Raw genomic sequence first — 27268 nt, forward strand, 5'->3', positions numbered from 1 at the left:
GCCGCACACCCGTAGGAAACTCTCCCCACGAGCATGCAAGGCATCTAAACCAAACACCTCAATTATGAAATTCCAAAATAATTTAACAGAATAAATTGAAATCTTATTCCATTGACTAACTCAAGTCATAATGTCTCACAAGTCTAAATATGCAGCGGAATAATCATTTACCAACATGCAGAAACCTAGTTCTTAAAATAATAAAAGTCCACCAATCATAATAAATGTCGATAATAACAAATCAACTTAAATAACCCTAATCTAAGATAACTTGTGCCACAATCCTTCTAGTCGCTCTCCCAATTTGAATCCCCAATAGACTAGTTCTCGAAATCTGTAAAACAACAAGAGATGGTATAATGAGCTAGACAGCCCAGTAAGTAATGAACACTCTAGCTAGATAAATCAAGCACTAATATGTGGAAAATAAATAAATATGCAGTTCCAAAGTATAAGTCAAATATTTCTTAAATTCAAAAGATTCTTTTCGCGGTTTCAAGATTCTTTCACATATTCAATTTATCATGTCGATCCTGGACTATGACCACATGTTCCCTGTGGCAGGGTCATCAACACCGACTAATCTTCTTGCGGTGAGTCCTTCAGGACAGTCAATTGCCAACGTATCTGCCCCCATTGGCGGGGTCCTCAACATAGCCAGGTCGATAGTTCAGCTTGTTCTCTATTTCATATTTCAGTTATATATAAAAAAAACATACAATGTCAAAACCAAATGTCGTTCATATCTTAATTTCTTTCAATTTATCAGATTCAACTCAACAGCCAGGAACTATGACCACATGTTCCCTGTGGTAGGGTCATATCACCGACTATTCTTCTTGCGGTACCAATGTATTAGCCCCCATTGGCAGGGTCCTCAACATAGCCCGACTGCAAGTCTGAATCTATTTCAAGTCATAATCTTTTCTTACATTATGTTTCGTGTTCCAAGCCAAAAGATACAATGTCAGAGCAATTAAACACAATTCAAATCAGAAGCAAATACGTTCAATCATAATCATATAATATTCTAAAATACACATATAATCCATGCATCAAATTCAAAATCATGAATAATTCGATTCGTGAAACATGTATATAGTTTGCCGATAAATCTAGAAAAGAGGTTACATCACTTACCTTGCGAAGGCGATCCACAACAAATCCAATTAATTCCGCAAATCCCTCGCAGAACCTAATATTCAAAAATCATATTTTTTATTTAAATTCGGATTCATACCCGTAAACCACCCTCTCTCTTTATTCATTTTTTTTTCCTTCTTCTTTTCTTTTTCTTTTTCCTTCTTTTCTTTTTCTTTTTCTTTTTCCTTCTTTTCTTTTTTTTTCTTTTCCCTTCCTCTCCTTTTCTTTTTCTTTTCTTCTCTTCCTCTCCAGAAACTTCTCCCGACTTCTTTCTTCTTCTCTCTTCTCTGTTTCTTCTCCTTTCCCCGCTTCTTCCTTTCTTCTTTTTTCTTTTTTTTTTCCTTCTTCCGTTCCCGATTCACCTTCTCTTCTCTCAGCTCTCCCCTTCTTCTTCTCATATTCTTCTCAACCCTCCCCCTTTCTTCTCCTTTCTTCTCCCACGGAGGGAGGAGGCGAGCTTGGGAGGGGCCAGGCCATGACCGGTAGTGCCTCCAGCCGAGCCCGCTGCGCCCTCGATCGCGTTTGCAGCCGACGCTCGCGGCCTACGCGCACGGCCGAGCCGAGGCTGGTGGCTCCCGTGACGTCCGTGGATGCTCCCCGTGATGCCGACGAACTCGCAGCCGCACACGGGTAAGCCCCCTCTTTCCTCTCTTCTTTCTTTCTCCTTTTCTTCTTCTTCCTCTTCTTTTCTTTTCTTTTCTTTTGAATTGATCTATCCTCCCGAGTGGATTGGGAGGAGAAAATGCAGGAAAGGAAAAATGAGGTGGTTGGGAGGCTTACCTGGTTTCGGGGGTGAACTGTGATGACCCTCTTCGACGGCTCTCTTCCTCTCCGGAGGCAGTGGAGTTTTTTTTTTTTTTTCAGTGGCAAGCGAGGAAGAAGGTCACCCAACCGGAAGGGGACTCGGCGTGGCGGCTCTACCTCGGGTGGCTTTCAAATAAGGAGAAGAAGCCCTAAAAAAAATAGGGGTTTCCGTCTTCCTCGGGTGATCGCGATGAATCCCCCTTCATCGTGTGCCCTCACGTGCGACACACGTGAGGCCAAAAGGCTTGGGTCTCACATTCCTCCCCCCTTAAAATAATTTCGTCCTCCAAATTAACTCACTTAAGGCTTCAAATTTTGGAAAGTATAGAAACATCATATTATTCCTGAGCTTCTAAACAATCTCCATCTTGAAATGCAGGCTCACAAAATTTTGGCAAAAATGTGGCATCTCAAAACTCAATCCTTTCCATCTATGATTCATAGCAAGTTCTTTTGATCTCTTTCGAAATAAGACTAACCTTCCATCCTTGGATTAAAATGCCATAATTCTTTTTCTGAAGAAATTAATTGCTCTTGATTAATTCTACATAGAAATTTAATCGGTTAAATGTAAGTAGGAGAAAGCTTTAGCATCAAATGCTCCTTATTATTTTTTTTTTCCATGATATAATGATCAACCTTTGTCTTAGAAAAACCTAAAACCCCTTTCAAATAGATAGATTAATAACGTCAGAATTAGGAATAGGAGATCCATGTTAAAGTATTCCAGGTCTAAGTCCAACCAAGTAACCATCAATCCGTTAATACTAAATTTAGGATGCCCAAGATTCTTCCAAGCACTGTCTACAATAGAAAACCCATGGGTGAGAATTACATAGTTATCTCCAAATTATTCATAGAATCAACAACATTCTTCTCTGCTAGAAGATTAATCCGAGTCTTCTAACAATTCTATTTTTCAATACAACTTCATCTTATCATAAGAATAAGGTCCAATACCTCCAAATTTGGTTCTTTTTGTAGATGATGTAAATCAAACTTCTCTCTCTCATAAGTAAAAATCAATGTCTTAATTTTGAATAAGAACATCAAGTTTCTTTGTCAAAATATCAACTACTCTTGATTAATCCACCCCTAGTGGAATATTCATCAAAGTCAGTTGACAATCTCAAGTTCTCTCAAATAGAGGGTTGATATTAATTGAAGAAGTACAAGCTTCAGATTTAGGAGGAAAGAGGTCTACACCAACATCTTCCAGATCCAAAATTAAAATCGATGATCTATTAATTCTAGTCTCAAGATGTTAATCATTTTCTTAGCATGACATAAAATTAGAGAACCTAAGATAGTGCAGCGACATCCAAAAATTCAAAATCAAATAAATTCTTTTGTTATTAAAACTTGCCGAATTAAAGGGATAATACTTTTGACCAACTTAGAAAAATAGTTCAGACCACTACACTTTTGCTGCGCACTCTGATTCAAACCACCAAAATTATTTTGAATTCACTAATAACTTTTTTTTTTAATCAAAATACTACCTTGTATTTTGAACTAAGGAGATCCAAAATTTTAATTCCAAGTAAAGTCCAAAAAGAACTTTTGATTTCGTCCTCTAACTGCCCCTGAGTATATCCATCTAGACTGATCCTCGAGTCAATTGATACGTTTAAAAAAAACACCATATAGGCTAGTTACTATAATTCAAAATAAATTAAATCTTAATTCTCTCATCTACTCAACTAGACGATTCCAAGTCAAACACTTACAAGTAAAAATAACTAGAAAAATTTTCTCAATGCTCCACCAAGTTAGAAGACCTTAAATCAATAGATATAAGTAAAATTTACTCGGCAATCTCTTCTAGAGTTTTCTTCATTGAGATCTTTGGCATTTATCAAAAATCTTCTATGATAATCATGCAAGCCTCAAAAATTCTTTTTTTTTTTTCACAAAACTAGATTTCATCAGCAACCTCAACAATATTGGCAAAAGATCTCTAATTCAATCTATAAGCCTAGCTTTGAATTGAAGTTTATTACACACCACATAGTCTCCGATAGACATAAATAAGATCTTTTATTTGGATCCAAAGATGATAATTTAAATTATTAATAATTCCACCGAGATGAATACCTTATAATCTCCAATAAAATTATTTCTTCAAGATTGATAATTATTCCTTAATTCTTTCAAAAGCATAAGCTATAAATTTAAGAGAAAAGAGATCTATGCTAAAACATTCCAAATCCAAGATCAACTAATGCAGAAACCATTAATCCTAAACTTGAGATGCCAGATTTCTCTCTCTCTCTCTCTCTCTCTCTCTCTCTCTCTCTCTCTCTCTTTTCTTCATAGCAAATAGAAGAACCTACTAATAATAGGATAATATCCATATTGGTCAAAATCAAAAGCACTATTCTTTCCATTGACAACGAAATTCTCCTTAACCAGAAAACTTATTAGAAAATATTTCTCAATCACAGAGTTAATATCGTTGACCATCTTAAAATAATTTAAACAACCAATATTCTCTTTACTAAATCACTTCCAATCAAAATCCCAATTTGCATTGTAATTTGAAATGATCTAAAATTTCAAATTCTAGCTAAAGCCAAAGAATAATTCTAGAATTTCATCCCAATTATATTTTCCATCTACATAGCAGTTTCATACATGATCCACGTATAGTTTTCAATCCTCGAAGAATATTTCAATGAATATCATCATATATATATATATATTTAGCCCAAACCTTAAACAACATTTCATATCTGAACCTTAACTTGTCACCGAATTAATTAACTTCAAGCTAGAAGTAACATCATAGTACCCAATATCAATTTGAACATCCAAAATACTTACATTGCACGATAATATTCCAAGACTAATACTCTTTCACTTAACTTAGTCAAAATCCAATTAATAATATCTTGGAATACAAATTACTCCACCAAGAAAACTCTCAAAATAGTCTATTCATACTTTGGCTATAAACACAGTTAGCTAGCATTCTGATTTCAGTATCACAAAAATTCAGATAAGATAGCACAAATTTACCACTAACAAAAGTAAACAAAGATATTGGTCTTCTTGCCCTATCTCTCAAACTTTCCGATAAATTCTCAGAATCCTAAAAGCTAAGCTCTGATATGACTAATCATGATTCCCAAGTAATCTTAAACCTAAGCTCTGATACCACTTAAGTTGTCACGCCCCCGTCCCGAGATCGCGGGCCGGGGGTCGCGCCAACCGCCGCACACCCGTAGGAAACTCTCCCCACGAGCATGCAAGGCATCTAAACCAAACACCTCAATTATGAAATTCCAAAATAATTTAACAGAATAAATTAAAATCTTATTCCATTGACTAACTCAAGTCATAATGTCTCACAAGTCTAAATATGCAGCGGAATAATCATTTACCAACATGCAGAAACCTAGTTCTTAAAATAATAAAAGTCCACCAATCATAATAAATGTCCATAATAACAAATCAACTTAAATAACCCTAATCTAAGATAACTTGTGCCACAATCCTTCTAGTCGCTCTCCCAATTTGAATCCCCAATAGACTAGTTCTCGAAATCTGTAAAACAACAAGAGATGGTATAATGAGCTAGACAGCCCAGTAAGTAATGAACACTCTAGCTAGATAAATCAAGCACTAATATGTGGAAAATAAATAAATATGCAGTTCCAAAGTATAAGTCAAATATTTCTTAAATTCAAAAGATTCTTTTCGCGGTTTCAAGATTCTTTCACATATTCAATTTATCATGTCGATCCTGGACTATGACCACATGTTCCCTGTGGCAGGGTCATCAACACCGACTAATCTTCTTGCTGTGAGTCCTTCAGGACAGTCAATTGCCAACGTATCTGCCCCCATTGGCGGGGTCCTCAACATAGCCAGGTCGATAGTTCAGCTTGTTCTCTATTTCATATTTCAGTTATATATAAAAAAAACATACAATGTCAAAACCAAATGTCGTTCATATCTTAATTTCTTTCAATTTATCAGATTCAACTCAACAGCCAGGAACTATGACCACATGTTCCCTGTGGTAGGGTCACATCACCGACTATTCTTCTTGCGGTACCAATGTATTAGCCCCCATTGGCAGGGTCCTCAACATAGCCCGACTGCAAGTCTGAATCTATTTCAAGTCATAATCTTTTCTTACATTATGTTTAGTGTTCCAAGCCAAAAGATACAATGTCAGAGCAATTAAACACAATTCAAATCAGAAGCAAATACGTTCAATCATAATCATATAATTTCTAAAATACACATATAATCCATGCATCAAATTCGAAATCATGAATAATACGATTCGTGAAACATGTATATAGTTTGCCGATAAATCTAGAAAAGAGGTTACATCACTTACCTTGCGAACGCGATCCACAACAAATCCAATTAATTCCGCAAATCCCTCGCAGAACCTAATATTCAAAAATCATATTTTTCATTTAAATTCGGATTCATACCCGTAAACCACCCGCTCTCTTTATTCATTTTTTTTTTCCTTCTTCTTTTCTTTTTTCTTTTTCCTTCTTTTCTTTTTTCTTTTTCCTTCTTTTCTTTTTCTTTTTCTTTTTTTTTTTCCTTCTTTTCTTTTTTTTTCTTTTCCCTTCCTCTCCTTTTCTTTTTCTTTTTCTTTTCTTCTCTTCCTCTCCAGAAACTTCTCCCGACTTCTTTCTTCTTCTCTCTTCTCTGTTTCTTCTCCTTTCCCCGCTTCTTCCTTTCTTCTTTTTTCTTTTTTTTTTCCTTCTTCCGTTCCCGATTCACCTTCTCTTCTCTCAGCTCTCCCCTTCTTCTTCTCATATTCTTCTCAACCCTCCCCCTTTCTTCTCCTTTCTTCTCCCACGGAGGGAGGAGGCGAGCTTGGGAGGGGCCAGGCCATGACCGGTAGTCCCTCCAGCCGAGCCCGCTGCGCCCTCGATCGCGTTTGCAGCCGACGCTCGCGGCCTACGCGCACGGCCGAGCCGAGGCTGGCGGCTCCCGTGACGTCCGTGGATGCTCCCCGTGATGCCGACGAACTCGCAGCCGCACACGGGTAAGCCCCCTCTTTCCTCTCTTCTTTCTTTCTCCTTTTCTTCTTCTTCCTCTTCTTTTCTTTTCTTTTCTTTTGAATTGATCTATCCTCCCGAGTGGATTGGGAGGAGAAAATGCAGGAAAGGGAAAATGAGGTGGTTGGGAGGCTTACCTGGTTTCGGGGGTGAACTGTGATGACCCTCTTCGACGGCTCTCTTCCTCTCCGGAGGCAGTGGAGTTTCTTTTTTTTTATTTTTTCAGTGGCAAGCGAGGAAGAAGGTCACCCAACCGGAAGGGGACTCGGCGTGGCGGCTCTACCTCGGGTGGCTTTCAAATGAGGAGAAGAAGCCCTAAAAAAAATAGGGGTTTCCGTCTTCCTCGGGTGATCGCGATGAATCCCCCTTCATCGTGTGCCCTCACGTGCGACACACGTGAGGCCAAAAGGCTTGGGTCTCACACTATCAATGAACAGTAATGTTATCAGAACAAATCTAGTTAGCGTCAGCTACATGAATCATTTTTCTTTATTTCGCCATTTGTGCTACCTCCATCTTTGTATAAATAAGTTTATTTCTTATTCTATTTTTTTAATATTATTATATATTTATTTTAATACTCTCCCATGCATTCATTTCAACATTATTAAATAAAAATCAAAATTTAATAATTAGTAGGCATGCATGTCAAATTACGAAGCAGATAACTGACTCTGTAGTCATATTTCAGAACATCAATATGTGTAAACATTTTTTAATGATGAGCTACAAAACTAACAACACGATGTTAGAAGATTACACTGATGCCACACATTCACAATGGTCATTTCGGTTCCAAGATGTTTTAAAATTTATAGCTAAAATCTATTCAAATGCATCTGTTCCTATGGCAACACAAGCAGCCCTAAACTAGTCATATCTTTATTGTAGAGTGGTCAAGCCCGGTTTACTCTCTTTGCATTCAATTAGTCATATCCTATTACAAGGTACGCCAGCCTTCCTCCATGAAAGCGAGATAAAGTTATCATATAACAAAAAAAAAAAAAAAAAGAATAAAGTGGATTTAAACATGCATCCCATATAATCTTCTTCTTCTTTTGCGGCCATTGAATGCTTGAAGGTTTGTACAGTTCCTAAAAAATGCCTCACGTCATTTTTCTACTTGATCATTTATGCTCGGATGGTTGAAAAAGATCAATAGTTTAAAATATAACCCACCTATGTATCACCATAACTTTCGATGTAGTGGTTAATATGAGTGATTGCTCCAGTCTATTAAATCAACTTACGGTCACTGCAACCAATCTATGTACTTTATTGTGCATTTCTAATGCATATATGTGAGGACTCAGTGCGGACATCTGTTTAGTCCCACATCGGTTATTCACCGAGAACATCTTGGTTTTTTATACAGGATCAAGAAACTCAAATAATACCTTCTGGTTAGCCATTCTTGGTGAAATCCTACATTGTTACAAATAGTATTAGAATGGATACGATCCATAACCTATGTAAATTATGGGACACTACAACACAGATCTATTGAAGCTGACCACGGACGTCAGGGCTTGAATGGAGAATCGATCGTGGTACTTGTGATTAGATTTTAATGGATTTGAATTCTTAGCCTAACGAGGATGTCAAGGCTTGAGTAGGGAAGTATGTGAGGATCCTTGTGGGCGTGTGTTTAGTTTCACATCGGTTATTCGCTGAGAAAATTTTGGATACTTATACAGGATCAAGGAACCCAAATAATACCTTCTAGCTAGCCATTTTAGATGAGGTCCTAAATTGTTAATATGTGCATCATATTTGTTGTGAACTAGTGCTTGCACTCTTGATTCTCTGAATGTCTAATACTGGTTTGAGGTCCCAAAATGTAGTTTAGATTGGCCAATCTCCCCAAGCCACAAGGCATTTCAGGTTATAGGTCTGCTCATGGGGGAGACCCTCCGTTTTGATTGTGATGCAATGACTAGCCTACGGTCCTGCCGATAGGTTGAGAAAAGACAACAAACAAGTGAGTGAATGAGCCTGAGAATCTGAAGGTTTTGCCTGTTGAATTTCATCCAAAAATTGTTGATCATCTGCTCATCCCATAATACGGTACCTTCGTACATATACTGCATGAACAACTTCCAATAGTTCCAATTCGGGCATATGATTGACCCATCTTGTCCGATCTTGTACAGCTTCCTCGATTTAATTTGCAGGACCATATTTATGATCCATCATAGGTCTATCTTTCTTTATTTGTAGAATTTACTCCTACAGACTTCTTAAAGCTATCTTCATTTACTCCTATTTGGACAAAGGATGGAGAAATGCTATTCCCTCATCCGAAAAGATCGTCTTAGATCCTTGCTTCTATAATGAACCTCCATAGATGAAACTTAACTATGCAAACAGGTACATATGTGTCAGTTTTAGCCTTGATCTTTAGCATTAGATTCCATCTCAACTTGTAGTTAGCATGCACATATGACTGAGTTCAGCCAAATTTTTCCATGCATTTGCAAGATAGATGGTCCATGAAGCATGCACATGAGCATGATACCTTCTTTTATTCCCATTTGGGTAGGGGAACATCCATGGACATAGCATATCTTATCTTGAGTTGCTAAATCTTCTGATTTGTGTACAGTGGCCTAGAATAAGATTGACCCCACAAAGTCTTGAGCCACTTTTCATGGGTTGGAATGCAGTATTTCTATCTGATCTGATCCTAACTACTAACAACCATCTACTGGTCTGTGCCTATAAATTGTGAGAGATGTAATGCTGCAAACATGTCGGTGAGCAACAGTGTCAGTTGTTTGTATGGGTCCCAAATTAAGTTTCTAGACTACCTTGTCCAAAACAATGTCTGCAAGAGGACAACTTCTAGGGTGCAAGCAGTTGCAATTATGACCCTCCAACTAGAGCAAGTAGAGGTTTACTCATGACTGAAAATTTTGATTGTATTCCTTACATTTAAAATTCGAGGACATTTTATTTGAAGGAGAGATTGGACGAAGCCTAATCGCTTTCGTTCAGTAAATGAAAGAGACGGAGCACATTTAAAAGAATGAGAAAAGGAACAAAAGAGCAGTTGGTGAGATGCAAAGAGAAATAAGAGCAGCTATGTCGGCCAACACTGCTTACTCCTGGAATAACAATTCCAGGAGAACTTGAATAGCAGTATTCCTAGGATAATGCCCTCTCTTTTTCCTGCCCACTTTTACATGGGCAAAGAGAGCTATTTTTGCGAGAAATAAGAAATTTCTTCTGAACAAAAACAGGAGAAACGACTCATTCCTATACTGCCTTTTCTTGTTCTTGAACAAATACAACCTTGGTGGAATTCTTTGGACGTCTCACTCTAGTATTCCTATTCAGTTTAGAGATGTACTGTTTTCTCATTCTGTAGGATGTATTCATGCATGTATGAGCCATCTGGTTTAACGAAAAGAAAAACAAAAAGAAAACAAATACAACCCAAAATATTGGTTCAAGCAGGCCAGGTAGAATTTAGTCCAATGTATTGCTCAATTTAATTCACAGCCAAGCCCATCCTCTAATTCTAGACCAATGTAACAGATGTAGGTATGTTGAGAACTGTGCTTCAGCTACGTTTGTGATGAATCTCACAGAATTTGATCCAACCCAGTGATCAGGATCTAACTTTGCTCATTTCAAACCTGTCATGAAAAGGACTTGTTATGCAGATTATTTGAGTCAAATCTTGGTTCAAGTCAAGATCTAAGTTGCCCACAATTCTAAACTCTTTCAGTTGAGATAGTAAGGCCCATGTAGCTACTTGGTTGCACCTAGCTTTTATGCTCTCTGCAAATAGAGCACTAAAACTTAATTTAAGGACTTATATATTCAAGTTCATTACTGAACAGATCAAGGCCAGACCTCAATTTTTAGTTCGACATGTGATCTACTCAAAACTCTAATGACATCCGACTCGCAGAAATGAGTAGCAATTCAAGCCAAACTCCTTATGTGTCTGGTGAGCAAAGCTTAAACAGTCGTCGCTGAGGTTGGTTTTATAAAGTCTGATATGTATTGCTGTTTTTGAAGTCATTAGCGACTCAATTATCTCTCCTCGTACGAAGTCCGGGAGAAGGCTACACATAGTTATCCTTCTATGCAAGTAGATATATAGTTTTGGAAGGAAGGTATTAAGCATGATATATGTTACCAATCCATTATCTATCAGTTTAGGTTTTAGAGATCAATTACTCGGTCAACAGTTTTAAGCATAAGTCAAGTAGTCTAGACTAAAAAGGTGGCAAATTGGTGGCAATTCCAGTGCCATATTGCTCAGTTATCCTTCTTGCACAACCTTCGTGTGTATGGTACTTAGGCCCTGTTTGGGGGAGCTGTTGGCAGTAGAGCTATTGGAAGTAGAGCTGTTGGAAGTAGAGCTGTCTGAAGTAGAGCTGTTATAAAAAGCTGTTTGCTGTTTGGTAACTACATTCGTAAAGTGCTGTGGTACTTTGTTTTGTGTTTGGTAAACAAACTAGGAAAGTACTTTTGTATGACAAAATTACCATAAAGGACATTGCATAGTATTATACAACAGAATATAATAAAACATAACATATATTAATACATAAATATACGATATAGTATAATATTTTTGTAATATAAAATAATATTATTATAATATAGCATAATAGTAATATAATTATTAGAGTAAATTAATATTTGGTAATATAACATAATATTAAATTATTTAACATAACATATTAATGTATTATGATATAATGTAATATATATTATATTTATAGTATAATACAATAATAAAGACATAAAATATTATAATTATTAGTATAAATTAATTTCTCATAATATAATATAATATTAAATTATTTAAAATAACATATTAATGTATTATAATGTAATGTAATATAATATAATATTTATAGTATAATACAATAATAAAGGTATAAAATATTATAATTATTAGTGTAAATAATTAATAATGTTGAAATATATTTATTTATTATCTTATTTATTCATTCATTCATTTATATAAATATTTATTTATTTATTTATTTTATTTTTTAAATTTTCTTTTCTTTTCTTTTCTTTTTTCTTTTCTTTTTTTTTCTTCTCTTCTTCTCCTTCCTTCCTCTCCCCCGTTCTCCTTTCTTCTCCTCCCGCGCGGCCGGCGGCGCCGGAAGGGGGCCAGGCCGCCGCGGCCGCGGGAGGGGGCCGGGCCGGGGCCGGCGGCCGGCGGCGGCCGCGGGAGGAGGCCGGGTCGTGGCCGGCGGCGGCCACGACGGGCCCCCTGGGAAGTGCTCTCCCGCGAGGCCGACAGCGCCGGGCCAGGCCGTGGCGGACGCGAGAGGGGGGCGGGTCGTGACCGCCGGCGGCCGCAGGAAGGGGGAGAGGGAGGGGGTGCGACGGCGGGGCCTCGCAGACGCGGGAGGGGGGCCGTGGGACCTCCTTCTTCTTCGGAACCGTCCCTTTCCGTGACGGGGACATCATTGCCGGCGGCGGCCGCGGGAAGGGGAAGACCACCTGTCTTCCTCTTCTTCGGCACCTCCCCACCATGGGGGCGGGGGAGAGGGAGGGGGTGCGACGGCGGGGCCTCGCAGACGCGGGAGGGGGGCCGTGGGACCTCCTTCTTCTTCGGCACCGTCCCTTTCCGTGACGGGGATATCATCGCCGGCGGCGGCCGCGGGAAGGGGAAGACCACCTGTCTTCCTCTTCTTCGGCACCTCCCCACCATGGGGGCGGGGGAGAGGGAGGGGGTGCGACGGCGGGGCAGAGGGAGAGGGTGCGGCGGCGGGGGAGAGGGAATGGGGTTGGGTGGGAGAGGAAGAGACCGTGAGAATGTGAGAGAGAGGTTTTTGGGAGGAAATTTTTTTTAAATGGGGGTATTTTGGTCAAAAATACAGCTTTCCGAAAAAGCAGAAAACAGCATTTTCGGAAAGCTCCAAATTGGAGCTTCCCCCAAAAGCTGTTTTCAGCTTCCCGCAAAAGCTGAAACAGCTTTTCAGAAAATTTACCAAACACCATTTTTTAGCTAAAAGTATTTTTGGAGAGCCAGAAAGTGCTTTTTGGCCCTCCAAAAGCTCCCCCAAACAGGGCCTTAGTACTTATTCCAGTGATTGATTACAGCAATTAATGCCCTTGGCCAAGGCGACTTCTCCGGTTCCAACCTCGCCAAACATGAGCTTAAAGTCCTTAGAGCCAAAAAAGTCAGAATCTTGAAAGGGTCACATGCTTTTGCGCTCATCTTCCCAACATCCCATCAATACCAACCCATTCTTTCTACCCATATACATACATACATACATATATATATATATATATATATATAGAGAGAGAGAGAGAGAGAGAGAGAGAGAGAGATTGTGTTCAATAAGCATTTTCACTTCACACACAATTTAGTAGTATCAACACATCAGTACTTGCTGCCCCTAAATGCCACTGGGTTTCCAGTGTGGAACCAAGGCGGTCATTGGAACAACAGGCCGAGGTTGGTATTACAAGGTATAAGAACTGGCAATGAAATTTAAAAATGAAACCCAAAACTGAAATCCAGGTACCAATTTGAAATATATAGAAGACAGATATAGCATTGAGATCCCACTCTCCAACAGTATCTAATTGTCAAGTCTTATTTCTGGAAGTCCAATGAATCAACACTCAATGAAGCATTCCTTGACCCGGCCGGTGGCATTCAACAATGCGAGCCCTTCTTGCAGAGGAGTGCACCAGCCGACATGGTGATCGAGCTCACCAGAGAGGATGGCCTCGCCCCCAAGCTCGAGGCCTTGGCATAGCTCGATGAGGCCCCGGCGCCGGAGGGTGTGAAGAAGGCCCCATTTAACATCAGGTCCCCTTCCGATCTCCAGTTCCAGTTCTTCCACTCGCCCTCTGAAGCATCCTCGCGCTTGGTCACCTACATAAATGAGATCAATCCATTAGCATAGTTACATAACTGAAAGTTGGTGATACTTCTACTTGTCTTCTTCACCTAGCACTTGATTTAGAGATGGTGCCTATTGCACCGCAATTCATTGTGTAACAATCTAGGATCTCATCTAAAATGGCTAGCTGAAAGTTAAGTAATATTTAGGTTCCTTAATCCTATATAACTACTCGAGATCTATCCAGCGAATAACCAGTGTAGGACTAAGTGCATGCTTGCACGGGTTCTCACACATTGGGAATCGAAAATTTGATTCATACTGGTCTCCATGTTGTTCTTGAGAAGTCCTAATCAATGACCATTAAGTTCATGTATATGTGGTCTTCTATCACTGTTTATACACTCTAGTTGAGCAGCAATGTTAACTGCAATTCAGATCAGTTCCTAATACTTCTTGAGAAAACTATTCTACTCTTATTTGAGTCGCAATTCATCTCCCACAAAACTATAATTCGTATCGATAACAAAAAAGAATGCAGTGCAAATGTATAGGAGCAATTTATGTTAGCTTTTAGTGGAGTTACATTTTAGCGGCTCTTAAGGCAAGCACATGCAACTCGTAGCACAAGAAACATAAGTGCTTTACCTAACTAAAAGTGTCACTATAAGGACATTGAAGCGCACATGATCATGACAAGTACTGCACTGTCGGTGGAAACACATTGTTTTACCCACCAAGCATGCTAACTAAATTTAATAAAGATAGATGTTACCTATAGCCTTTGTTGTTTCTAAGATATCTTTAATATATATAAATATGTTAAAAGAAGGACAGGGGTTGCATTTTTGCACAAAAGGAGGATTCTTCTTCCTTCACATAAATCTACTGTTGGATCATGCAACAGTGGCTTTGAGATCTGTATGAAAAAATGACTATTTTGAGATTTATGCAGAATGCGATTTGACAGTTAATGTCATAAAGAAAGATCAACCATTCTTCCATGCGAAAAAGATACAACTCGAACCCACCATGTAATCCCACCCATTGTACTAGTCTCTGGCTGCTATATATAATTGATCTATTAAGCATTGTATCTAGAGAGATTAAATGCAGTAGCTTTTACTATTTATTGCACAACTTGTAGAGGATGGATGCATGGACAATAAGAAAATAAAATTTTTTAATTGACACCAGGACAAAAAAGAATTTACTAACTAAATGATATGAAGTTAATTTAGAAGGTCGAGGTGTGAAAAAGAGCCAGAAAAAAGAAAGTGGGAGAACTTATGCGAGTAAAGCCAAATGGTGGAACAATGGCGTCACCTCTTTGGAGAACCGGGTGTCTGGTGCTAAGAACCTATTCCCTTGGCTGTTTATGGTGGGGGCCGCGCTCCCTCCAATGGCGTACATTTCCCAGTGCGTGTAGTCGTTATTCACCACATGGAAATACCCAAGCCGACACCTGCCCATAATACCAGGAATAACTCATGGAATAACTATTCCAAAAGGAATAACTATTCCAAAAGGAATAACTATTACCAATGAAAGGAATTAATCTCACCTCGGCATCCTCTGAATGAGCCCTTCCCCGAAGTGGTTGAAGGCAATGGTGGCCTGCATGTTCTTGTCATTCGTGAAGCCATCACTATGCCCCAAGAGCATCACCTTGTCATGGTGACTCATGTAGTTGTTCGATATCGTGATCGCCGTGGAGCCATGAATTGCGTCGACGAGCCCGTCGTGGCAGCTCGACAGCGTGCAGTGGTCGACCCATACATGGCTCCCTCCGAAGATCGACACACCGTCGCCGTCCGACACCGTGCGCCACCCGTAGTGCTCCGGCGAGTCCCGCACGTAGGCATTCCCCCCGGGCTTGCAGTCGTGGATGTGGAGGCCGTGGATGATGATGTGGTTCACGTACTGGATCGTGATGCAGGGGCCGCCGGCGATGTGCACGCTGGCGCCGCGGCCGTCGAGGGTCTTGTAGGAGTTCATGATTAGCTCCTCCTTGAGCTTGATGACCATGTCTTGCTGGAAGATGATCCAGAGGGGCTCGTCCTGGATGACGGCGTAGCGCAAGGTTCCGGGCTTCGGGTTGACGGGGTCGTCGTCGCCGCTGTCGGTCACGACGTAAATTTTGCCGTCGCGGCCGCCGATGGCGTTCTTGCCGAACCCGATGGCGCAGTCCGCGAGGCGCTGCCGGTTGCTCTCCCAATTCCGGTCGCACCGCCAGCAGTCGTCGATCGGGTTGCCGGTGCCGCACGACAGGTAGCCCAGCCGCCGCCGAGAACTGTTTAAGCTCCTGCAAATGGACATGAACTCATAGCCAATTGAGCAAACTTGTACAACTGAGAGCTACATTGTGTTATAGTAACAGCATGATCTGATCCTGGTTACCTCTGCACTTCTTGGACTGCTAACTCTGGATCTTGAACTGCTGCTGATGGTGTGGGCGTGGGGGAGGAGGAACTGGGGATTGTGAGGAGTGAGGAAAGCAAGAGGAGAATGAATGGTAGAGTGGCCATTTTCTAGTTTGGTAGGGGAAGTATAAAGAGAAATAGAATAAGAGAGAGGGAAGAGGTGGGGGTGAGAGTTGTGAGGAGAAGGGGAGAGGTGGGAAGGGGGTTATAAAGGAGAGCCAAAAGGGGCTGTGGGGAAGGAGGGCGTGATCGAACTATGCATGCGGTGGGGCAGGCCTAGTAACGTGATTTGTGGACTCACAGGATCCAACTTGGTAGTTTCAGGCCGTTAAGCAAGGGGAAAAAAATATTCTCGTTTCTCTCTCACACTGTCTGACTGTCTTTCCTCTTCTCTGTGCTGCTAAATTATGATATGGATAGGACTGCTGACCTACCATGTCCAAAAGAGCACCGCTAGAGAATGAGCCTTGTTATAAAAATACGAGCTTAAAATTATTTAAAGATGTGCACTGATGAGTGATGAATCTAGGTTATATAGTATGAGAGGATAACTTCCAATTGTCACATTGTTAAACAACTTAGAATACCTTAACATTCTTGTCCGGGTTTCATGCTTTCAGATACATGAATACTAAAATTTGTTTCATGTCATGTTTGTGGGACTTTGTTCTAGTTTGGTTACCAAATTTATGGATTAATATGAGAGACAAACATGGAGAGCAAAGCCGGGATGACAATTTACAGTGGCAAAGTAGAATGGACAAGACCAAGTGGGTGTGCGCACATTGCGTGAGAGATTTGGAAATCTAATGGAGAAGATTTCAGACAGCACCCTATCTACTCTTTATCTTGGAAACAAACGAGGACATAGATGTGTAGAGAATCTCATGAATCGTATGGTACCAGTAATCCATTCCCATCACATGGATATCACTCGATCTCGGTTCTAAAATATTTTGGAAAACGAGGGGATATTGCTGTTGGCATTAGTAGCCATTCGAAGGCATGAATAGCACTCACATGGACAATGTCAGAAGGGGTTGAAATCCCCCACCCCAAAATGTTTATTTTGATTGAGAGCGTGCATTCAATGATCACCTGTCGGTGTTACGCCTTCCAATCCACTGCCTTCTTTTAGGTAGAGCAGAAGATTTGTTCATCTCTTCCTGCAAATGCGTTGGGGAAACAAGCTCTTGTGCATTATTGAGTTGAGGACGGCCCGGGTTTGCATGCATGGGGGGACGCATTATCCCAAATCTTAGGACCCACCTTTCCTTGGGGGCAGGTGGGGCTCAAATGGAAGCATTCACCCAAGGAATGTTAGTCATTGGGTTGGCTTTGGCTTTGGCTTTGGCTGTATTTCAATCTTTTGGAATTAGAGGGTCTGGTTCGATCATCCGTCATCCATGCATTAGTTGATAGTGGATGATTAACAGGGTTGAATCTAGTTTTATTCAATTATCCACCATCAACCAATGAATAGGATATCCTTCATATGTGATATTGGCCAATGCATTGGGGGGTTTTCCTTAAATAATGCATGCATCGACTATGGGTGATCGAACCGGTTCTTCGAATAAACAAGGATGTTTCGAACTCTAGAGTTGTATGTGGAGGGGATACGCTTAATTAGCTTAGACTAATGATAGCTGGTTTGATGCAAACTCTAATTTGTCTTAAAATAGAAGAAACATGCAACAAAAAATATTACATTCTTAGTCATGCAAAACCTCTATTCAGGTATACTATTTTCTAATTTAGGGTAGCATCGAACCATTTTCTCTCACTCTTTGCCATAAATAAAATCTTATCATTGATGTATTGGCCTTTTCACAAACTTTGTAGTCATCTTCTAAACGTCTTCTTTTTAGTTATCAGTATAGTACTTTCTCATTTACATCAATATCTAGCTCCTTTTCTCATCCTCTCTCTCCTTCAACTTTTCACAAAAATAGCTTATAGAGTCATACGCTTAGCAAACTTTCTTGTTCATATTAATTTTTGATATATAAGTCGAGCTTATACTTTGGAAAACCTAATTAATTATCTATTTATTATTTCTTGCAGGAATCTATCAAACCAACAAGCCCAACAAAGAACAATTTTGTTTATTTTTTTTTTAATCTTTCTGTAAATGAACATTAAATAACAAGATATAACACTCTTGTTCTACCATGAGCACAAGACGCATCATATATTCTAAAAATAATTTAGACAACTATAATCAAATCATATAACCTTTCTTCATAGTTTTGTTAGTATTTTTTTATGCATGTCCAAGTAATTTTAAAAAAAAAAATTTACATATCTACCTAGTTTATTGACTTTTTTGAAAATGATAAAATGAAAAAAATCTTTATATATGACAAAAAAATTATCCGATGGAGATCTCTATAATTATTGGGTGTGATACCCAGTAAACATGTTTAAATTCAAGATAAATAGAATGGAAAAAATTACCACCCCAAATTTGAAAGCAAAGACAGTATTGTGGGCGGGCACATGGGGGGTGGGACTTGGAAGCTGCTTCGCAGCCGCAAAATCCGCCGGGATTTATAGCGAACCACCACCACCCGACCAAGATGCTGACGTGGATAACGTTCGTCACCTTCATGCCACGTCAGCAAGTCATGGTCCCACTTGGGAGGCCGTGGTCAGAGGACGTACTGTCCCGGTGATAGCGTTTACGCTGCAGGCAGGGCACGTTCTCCCATGTGGGCTTTCTTCCCGGCCCACGCCATTGCATGGGCCCACAAAACCGATTCTTTAAGGCACCATCGCCGTCGATTCGGGGATCGAGATGATATCTGCCGTCGGGTGGTTGTGGGGTCCGCTTAGGTCTAACGTGGGTGTCACTGTGGAGAAGGGCACGTGATAGGTTTGGGCCCGCCATAATTTGGGCCTGGCCTTGAGATGGAACCAAAAGCCTCTCGCCTAGAAAGGGAGTGATGGCTCCTCCTCGCCAGCTAATTTCTGAGGGAACTGCTCCTCTAAAACTCAAGTTGTAGGAAATTCCTGCAACTTTGTCTGCTTATGGCATGCGTTCTCTTCCTCTCTCTACAATTTTTTAGCTGCAAGTGTTTAGCTTAACACAAAAATACTTGCACTTTGTTGTTCAAAGAATCTATGATAAATTGTAACATATTGTTTGAGTAATACTTTTGTGAGACCCTGGAACTGGGTCCGGTCCACTTGACCGGCCTAGTCCCAACACTTGCACGTGAGGCAGCAACGGGATGGATTCTTTCCATCCCGAAGAAGAAGGAGGAGCCCTGTTTTAGGGCTTCCTTCTCCTTCTTCTTCTCCTTTGAGCCCACCGAAGGAGAGCCGCCGCACGCAAAGGGAGGAGGGTCTTCTTCGTGTGGCCACCGAGAGAGAGGGAGAGAGGGAGAGAGAGAGAGAGAGAGAGAGGGAGAGAGGGAGAGAGAGAGGAGCCACGGCACCGGGTGGTCTCCTTCTTCCTTGCCGCCGGAGAAGAGAGGTGCCGTCTTCGTCGGGGCTAAGGTAAACTTCTCCTTCTCCTTGCTTGATGCTTGGCCATGATGTGTTGGGGGTTGGGGCGGGCCGATCGCCGGAAACTTGGGTCCAAAAATGGGTCGGCCGAATGCTCCATCGTCGGCCATGTTCGCCGCCGCCAGCCGCCGGGAGTGGTCGGGCTTGCTCCGCCACCTCCTGCCGCTGTCAGGGCCGGCCACCACGGTCGCCCTTGGGCCCGATCGAGAGGGAAGAAGAAGGGGGGCGGGGGCTCACGGGTCCCCTGTCTCGCCGAAGAAGAAGAGGGGATTCGGGAGAAGAAGGGAAAAGAAAAAGGAAAGAAGAAGGAAAAAAGAAAAGAAAAGGTAAAAAAAAAAAAGAATAAATAACTAAAAGAAGGGTGGTTTACGGGTATGAACCCGGATCCGAACCCGAACCCGGGGTGCTAGACACTTCGGCAGGGTCGGCCCTGGGAGAATGTTAAAATTTAGGTTTTATATATATATTGTGATGAATTTTAAAAGAAAATATAGTTTTTGAATATTAGGTGCTGCAAGGGATTTGCGGAATTAATTGGATTTGTTGTGGATCGCGTTCGCAAGGTAAGTGATGTAACCTCTTTTCTAGATTTATCGGCAAACTATATATATGTTTCACGAATCGAATTATTCGTGATTTCGAATTTGATGCATGGATTATATGTGTATTTTTAGAATATTATATGATTATGATTGAACGAATTTGCTTCTGATTTGAATTGTGTTTAATTGCTCTGACATTGTACCTTTTGGTTTAGAACACTAAACATAATGTAAGAAAAGATTATGACTTGAAATAGATTTAGACTTGCAGTCGGGCTATGTTGAGGACCCTGCCAATGGGGGCTAATACATTGGTACCGCAAGATGAATAGTCGGTGATATAACCCTACCACAGGGAACATGTGGTCATAGTTTCTGGCTGTTGAGTTGAATCCGATAAATTGAAAGAAATTCAGATATGAACGACATTTGGTTTTGACATTGTATGATTTTTCTTATATATAACTGAAATATGAAATAGATAACAAACTGAACTATCGACCTGGCTATGTTGAGGACCCCGCCAATGGAGGCAGATACGTTGGCAATTGACTGTCCTGAAGGACTCACCGCAAGAAGATTAGTCGGTAATATGACCCTACCACAGGGAACATGTGGTCATAGTCCAGGATCGACATGATAAATTGAATATGTGAAAGAATCTTGAAACCGCGAAAAGAATCTTAGGAATTCAAGAAATATTTGACTTATACTTTGGAACTGCATATTTATTTATTTTCCACATATTATTGCTTGATTTATCTAGCTAGAGTGTTCATTACTTACTGGGCTGTCTAGCTCATTATATTATCTCTTGTTATTTTACAGATTTTGAGAACTAATCTATTGGGGATTCAAATTTGGGAGAGCGACTAGAAGGATTGTGGCACAAGTTATCTTAGATTAGGGTTATTTAAGTTGATTTGTTATTATGGACATTTATTATGATCGGTGGACTTTTGTTATTTTAAGAACTAGGTTTTTGCATGTTGGTAAATGATTATTCCGCTGCGTATTTAGACTTGTGAGACCTTATGACTTGAGTTAGTCAATGGAATAAGATTGCATTTATTCAGTTAAATTATTTTAGAATTGCATAATTGAAGTGTTTGGTTTAGATGCCTTGCATGCTCGTGGGGAGAGTTTCCTACGGGTGTGCGGCGGTTGGCGCGACCCCCGGCCCGCGATCTCGGGACGGGGGCGTGACAACTTTTGAGTGAAATTTCTATATGTATAGACTAACAACTTTACGAGAGACATAATGCTATCTTATATGCACAAGCATAGTGATTTTTATGCGGTTGCCGGATATGCGGTTGCCGGATTTGCTGTCCATATCATGATGATGTTCAGATGTGATGTAAACAATCTGAAGATAATTTTATTCATTTCAAGGGATAGATATTTTTATTTATTTATTTATTTATTTTTGCTAAAATGGAGGTATCATACATAACGTGTACAGATACACTCAAGAAAATCAAAAAATAAAACATCACGAAGAGCATCAAGCAACTCCGCATCGCCCACTCGTAGATGGTCTTCAGAGTGGTTGGCAACAAAGAAAGCCATCCAATCCGTAGCCCCATTGGCCTTCCTGAACACATGCCCCGTCTGGATCACCAACCCGTCACAAACCATAGTCCGAATGTCTCTCAACAGCGGGTGGTAATCGCCAACCCCACCCGATGTCTATAGGATCCACCCAATGACCGTCGTAGAGTCATCCTTCAGGAGGACCTCTCGTCCCAGTAAAGCACACCGAACATAGCTCAATCCCGACCAAGCCACTCTCAACTCCACCGCCGGCACCGAGGTGTCGATCAAGTGGCAGCCCCCGACCGCGATCACTCTAGTTATATTCTACTTATTATTCTACTTGTTTAGTTCAGTGAGGTTCACAAATGATCTCATGTAGGCTCGATATAATATATCAAGCCTATAAGTCAGTTATTCCGGTGCCTCCTATGTCATTCATGTCTTCTACTAAATGAGACCCGTAAAATCTTCGGACTAGGGTGTTGAAATTTTTTCAATCTAATTATTGTATACATCTGACTTTTCCAATCTCTCTAGTGGTGGGAGCTCTATACAATGGGATGCCTTTTTTTTATCCTTGATGAATAAAAATATATCCAAAAAAGATAGGGAGAATCTGCCAATTCCTTTATACATTATTGTGCTTCATATCCATGTTGAATTTGTATTAGCTGCAAGCCAATTTCATTTACCTTTCCCATAGATCTACTACGATTTGCATCCTAGAGATTAAACTAGAAACACATGCAAGAGGTTTTGAAGCCTCATTTTGAGATGCTCTCGCCTTTATAAACCGGCAAGGTGCACAGGGAACATTGTAGTGCTTTTTTTAAATGCATCCAAGTCCTGAAATATAACAGAGATTGCTTAAACTCAGCCATCGTTTCTTTTTCCCTTTTTCTTTCTCAATTACTCAGGTAAGAATAATTGAAACAACTTCACAAGACTTTGTCTTTTCCCTATAAACCTGTAATATCTTATCTGGTGGGAGTCCCGTCCATGAATAGGCTTCAATTATTTTGTTGAGGGCTAAGATTTGTAATACAACTATTGATATATAATCTTGGTAGCATAGCTATTTCTGATCTTTCAATAAAGTTGACTGTGTTTTTGCCGAGAAAAAAAAATTAAAGATAAAAAAAAATTGGATGTATACTCTTCAAAATATATAAACTTGTATGAATATCTGCGTAAAATTGCTATTTGCATGAATACCCTCATAAAATACTTATTTTGCATGTATATCTTTTTTCTCTTTCTTTTTAATATATATACCCATACTATCTAACGTCGTTAAAATAAACGATTTAAATTTGCTCTTACAGGTAAAGATGCAAAAAGAAAACTTTATAAGGATACACATGCAAATAGCAACTTTGTAAAGGTATTTATGCAATTATGCATATTTAGGAGGGTATACACTTAAAAAAAAAGATAAAGTTTTCTTAATAAAAAAAGTGGCAAAAAATATTAATATTATCATATCACATGATCTCATATTAATATCAACTCTTATAGAATGACTAAGTTTGGATCTTTTTTTTAATAAAATTTTTAAATGTATATCCTTCTAAATATGAGAAATTACATGAATATCCTCGTAATATTTCTGTTTGCATGTATATATATATCCTTATAATATTTTTTGCATATCAATCCATAAAGGTATTTCAGTCAATTTAGTTTTAAGCCCTTTTTTTTTAACGACATTAGATGGTATAGGTACATATGTAATAAAAAAGAGAGAATATATATGCAAATAGTAATTTTATGTGAGTATTCATGTAATTTCATATATTTAAGAGAGTATACATGTAAAAAAATCTGGAAAAAAAATACTATATTGCCGGCATCAATTTGTTGCCACTGAGAGAAGAAATGATGACTTGAAAGGTATAGTCAACTTATAAGTTCTTTTGGAAGAAGGTTGGTGGTCCTAGAATTCATAGAGGAAAGTCCATGCGGTAATTATAGTGCCAAAGCAAGACCGACACTTTTGTTATCCGTGTGAATTAAATGGTGAAAATTCAGAGATTGCAGAAAATATTGTATATGACTATTTGTGTTGCAGGTTTAGCTAGGAAGAAAATATGAAGTTTTCGCTAAGAAAGTCAGATGAAACATCTAGCTTTTGTATTCTCTAAATCACTATGGTGGAGTTGCCTTCTTATGATATGGTAACAAAGTAAAACTTATTTAAAGTTGATGTATTAATTCTCATCATGCTAACAAGTATCTTAACTATTGTGTTGCTTAAAAAAACAAATCTCTTACACAGGGTTATAGAAGGTGGTCAGTTTGTTTGTTACCTTTATGGGCTTGCGTGCATTAAAAATATAGGGTCTTGTTTGCTTGCAAAAACTCTTGGGTTGGATGGCACTTAGCCTGTGCTACATAAGATTCTTGTTTTTAGTTGATAAAGTCATCCACACCGGTCCCAGATGTGTTTCTATTTCCTTGTAGTTTTCCGGGTGTTAGCAAAAAAGAGGTGGCTATCCTTTGACTGTTGTATGCGTGGGCTGTTAATCAAAATAATGGCTTGCTAAGAACATATTTTGAAATTATTCTAACATTAGCTAGATTAAAGTGTATTTTCGCATGAAAGAAGGATTCACCTCCATTCGTGCGAAGCCACCATCAGATTACCCACCACATAGATCCCAAAGCACTCTGAATCCATTTTCCATCCGTTTCCACATATTTCAAAGCAACCAATGAATGATCCAATGGTGAATTCATGCGAACGAAGGTGATTCCTTCGTTCTTGCTTATGATGCACTTTCGACTTGAAACCAAAAAAAGATCGAGGTATTGGTTTTTCCTTACCTTTTTGAAAGTGTTAGCTTTTCAATATGAAGTTTGTAGTTTGATTGTGATTTTCCTACTTTGTGATCCATTTTCTTTAGGCTTAAAAGGTAGCTTTTGAACTTTATCCTTTATTGATTTGCATATATATATATATATATATATATATATATATATATATATATATATATATATATATATATATATATAGGGACTACCATAAGCTCTCAATCCTATTTATTAAGAATTTTGCCAAAAAATACTAATTTTATTCTTATTTTTAAATGTTTAGTTATTTTGTAGAAAATCTTCAAGTATTAAAAATTTTGGATAGTTCTAGGCTGCAAGGATATATTTGAGAATAAAAAATATGTGCATCTAGAATTCAAACTAAGTATGCCCATTTGATATTGAAAATATACGCATTGATACTAAAAAAATATGTATATTTATTATAAAGAACTGTGTGCTTTTTAAAAAAAGAATTAGTAAAAGATGCACGTTCAACTTCCCTCGAAAAGAAGGCTGAATTCCACTATGGAGTCAGAGGCAAAGGCATTTAAAAGTCAAAATTAAATAAAAATTATCCAAATTCCTAAAATATAGAAAAGGATCATTTTTACAATTTTTATTTAATTATAAAGTGCTTTAGTTGATCCTTATCTTTCACAAATTTGATGCGAATGCCGGTGACTAGCTTTGAACCATGGATTTATTCCCCTCCATTGTGAGTGAAAGAGAGATGTGCTAACCAACATATCTAGAAAGTCGGATAAATATTTCCTACACTTACATTAGGAAGTGCATTTTCATACAATTTAAACAATAGGAGCTTCTCATGAAGTGAAGTAAAATTCTGGTCGATATTGATAATTTATATTTTCAATAATGTGGGCTTTTGGCTTCTACATTAGTGAATATAGGTTAATAATTTACTCTACCCTATCGGTTATGCAATCCAACCCGATCCTAATAAGCTGAGTTTTACTTGACCTGCAGGTAGTGTAGGTAATAGTAAAACCCGCTCTAAACTTGACCGGGATATGCATAACTCTTCACAAAGCCTTTTTTTCGAGAAAAAAAAATATAGCTTTATTCAATTCGATACACCCAACCAGTTTTGTCTTACTTTATCCAGCTAACTCTACCAGCTCTATCCTAAGATAAGTATGGGATGGGTAGAGGTAACAGTAGCCTACTCGACCATTACCATCCCTAAGTGAATGTACGTTGTTGGGGTACCCATATTTGTGAACGTAAGACCGTGAGTGGCAGTAGTTTTTAACGTTGCACTCCCCATACGAAGAGAACCTTTTGCCTCCATGCATGCATGGTTAAAAAGCACCCATCAATGGAAAAGCAGGCCAGGAGAGGATTTTTTTTTTTGCTAATTAAGGTGGTGAGGCAAAAAGATGATATTGCTTGCACTGCAAGAAAATTGAGCATTAGTGACGTCTTTTTTGGCCATTACCGACGCTTTTACGCGTCCGTAAAAGGATTTCCGACGCTTTCCAAAACGTCGGTAAAGCGTCGCCAATGTAACCGTGGAAAAAATATTTTCCGACGCTTTTGAACCTAGCGTCGGTAAATACCTGCAATTTAGCAAATGAAGCAGAACGTAGCGATGCTTGAAAGCGTCATCTTATAAGCGTATGAATGAAGTCTGACGACGTTTATAAGTGTCGTATTATTTTTTCTCTACGCCGACGCTTATAAGCGTCGGTGATTAAATCTTCCGACGCTTATAAGCGTCGGTAATGAGCCGCTGACGTCGACGCTACAGAAAGCGTCGGCGGAACCTTTTTTTACCGACGCTTTTTAGAAACGTCAGCGGTTACTGTTGCAAGAAAAAAAATTACTGACGCTTTTATCTAACGTCGATATAAAGTCGGCAAAAATCTTTTTTGTTGGAGTGTTGGTTTGGCCTCGTTGTCTTCGTAATCTAGAGTACTGAAGAGTGCTTGCACATGACTACATCAATTCAGTGCTTAGGCTGGCTCTCAGAATTAGGGCTTGGGCTCCTTTACCATAATTTTTAATGTTACCAAACCTCGATCGGCGAAGTCTAATCCATTAGAATGACAATTAATCACAACAACCTAGTGTGTCTCCATCAATGCCTTTCATGGCATGTGTCTTGAGTCCCAACTTGCTTGCCTTTAATTGGGTGCATGACAATTTCTTCTTCCACTAGAATTCTTGGTGGAATTCCAAGGATCCTCTTGAGTGTTCCTCAACCATGATCGCAGCTTGTTTTGACTTCAAACTGTATAATTACATGGAAAAAACAACATCATGCATGTGGGTTTCTTGTGCAGGTAATAATTTGATCATGAACCCTGGCACCAACACAACCAGTGAAAGGTGTGGACATATGAAAAGGTTTTGAGGCTTTAGGCCTATGATCACATGCATTTAGGGTTTCGATCGATGGAGATAAAAAGTCTCCAACCAAGAGAATCTAAAGATTATCTTTACCGCATTCAATGGAGCAAATAAGGCTTTTGTGCTCAATACCTGGTTAGACTTTTTAGGTTTGCCTCACCATGATGTTCCCTAATGTCCCGGCGGCTCATGTGCTTAGAAATAAAAGAGGTCCACCACTTGATTTACTCTTTGTTTGCGTA

General features: G+C 39.3%; 1 protein-coding gene and 3 long non-coding RNA genes across 4 annotated transcripts; 2 read left to right on the forward strand and 2 right to left on the reverse strand.

The window, feature by feature from the left end:
- Nucleotides 1-91: 91 nt before the first annotated feature.
- On the reverse strand, nt 92-2056 carry LOC149767805 (uncharacterized). Its single transcript, XR_016400282.1, has 2 exons — nt 1924-2056; nt 92-1195 (listed from the first exon to the last, which is right to left on the reverse strand). It is a non-coding gene; the product is annotated as an uncharacterized LOC149767805 (long non-coding RNA).
- Nucleotides 2057-6274: 4218 nt separating this feature from the next.
- LOC120109292 (uncharacterized) lies at nt 6275-7561 on the forward strand. Its single transcript, XR_005510242.3, has 2 exons — nt 6275-6970; nt 7089-7561. It is a non-coding gene; the product is annotated as an uncharacterized LOC120109292 (long non-coding RNA).
- Nucleotides 7562-13298: 5737 nt separating this feature from the next.
- LOC103711590 (putative pectate lyase 5) lies at nt 13299-16898 on the reverse strand. The gene is made up of 4 exons (XM_008797801.4): nt 16220-16898; nt 15384-16124; nt 15146-15284; nt 13299-13851 (listed from the first exon to the last, which is right to left on the reverse strand). Exons 1-4 carry the CDS (start codon nt 16345-16347, stop codon nt 13630-13632), a joined length of 1230 nt encoding a protein of 409 aa, XP_008796023.3. The 5' UTR covers nt 16348-16898; the 3' UTR covers nt 13299-13629.
- A 2383-nt stretch (nt 16899-19281) lies between these two features.
- Nucleotides 19282-21372, forward strand: LOC120107812 (uncharacterized). Its single transcript, XR_005509439.3, has 3 exons — nt 19282-19746; nt 20264-20318; nt 21126-21372. It is a non-coding gene; the product is annotated as an uncharacterized LOC120107812 (long non-coding RNA).
- Nucleotides 21373-27268: the final 5896 nt, after the last annotated feature.

The sequence above is a fragment of the Phoenix dactylifera genome, chromosome 4, assembly GCF_051530095.1.
Source record: "Phoenix dactylifera cultivar Ajwa chromosome 4, Ajwa_hap1_PhDact_Kaust_v1.1, whole genome shotgun sequence".
Classification (NCBI taxonomy): domain Eukaryota; kingdom Viridiplantae; phylum Streptophyta; class Magnoliopsida; order Arecales; family Arecaceae; genus Phoenix; species Phoenix dactylifera.

What these genes read in the sequence shown, in the direction of transcription:
- LOC103711590 (XM_008797801.4), bottom strand. Translation starts at nt 16,347, where the DNA reads ATGGCCACTCTACCATTCATTCTCCTCTTGCTTTCCTCACTCCTCACA. An exon ending in GCAGTCCAAGAAGTGCAGAG is followed by an intron (nt 16,125 to 16,219) that starts GTAACCAGGATC and finishes GTCCATTTGCAG; the next exon opens with GAGCTTAAACAGTTCTCGGC. An exon ending in CTCATTCAGAGGATGCCGAG is followed by an intron (nt 15,285 to 15,383) that starts GTGAGATTAATT and finishes TATTATGGGCAG; the next exon opens with GTGTCGGCTTGGGTATTTCC.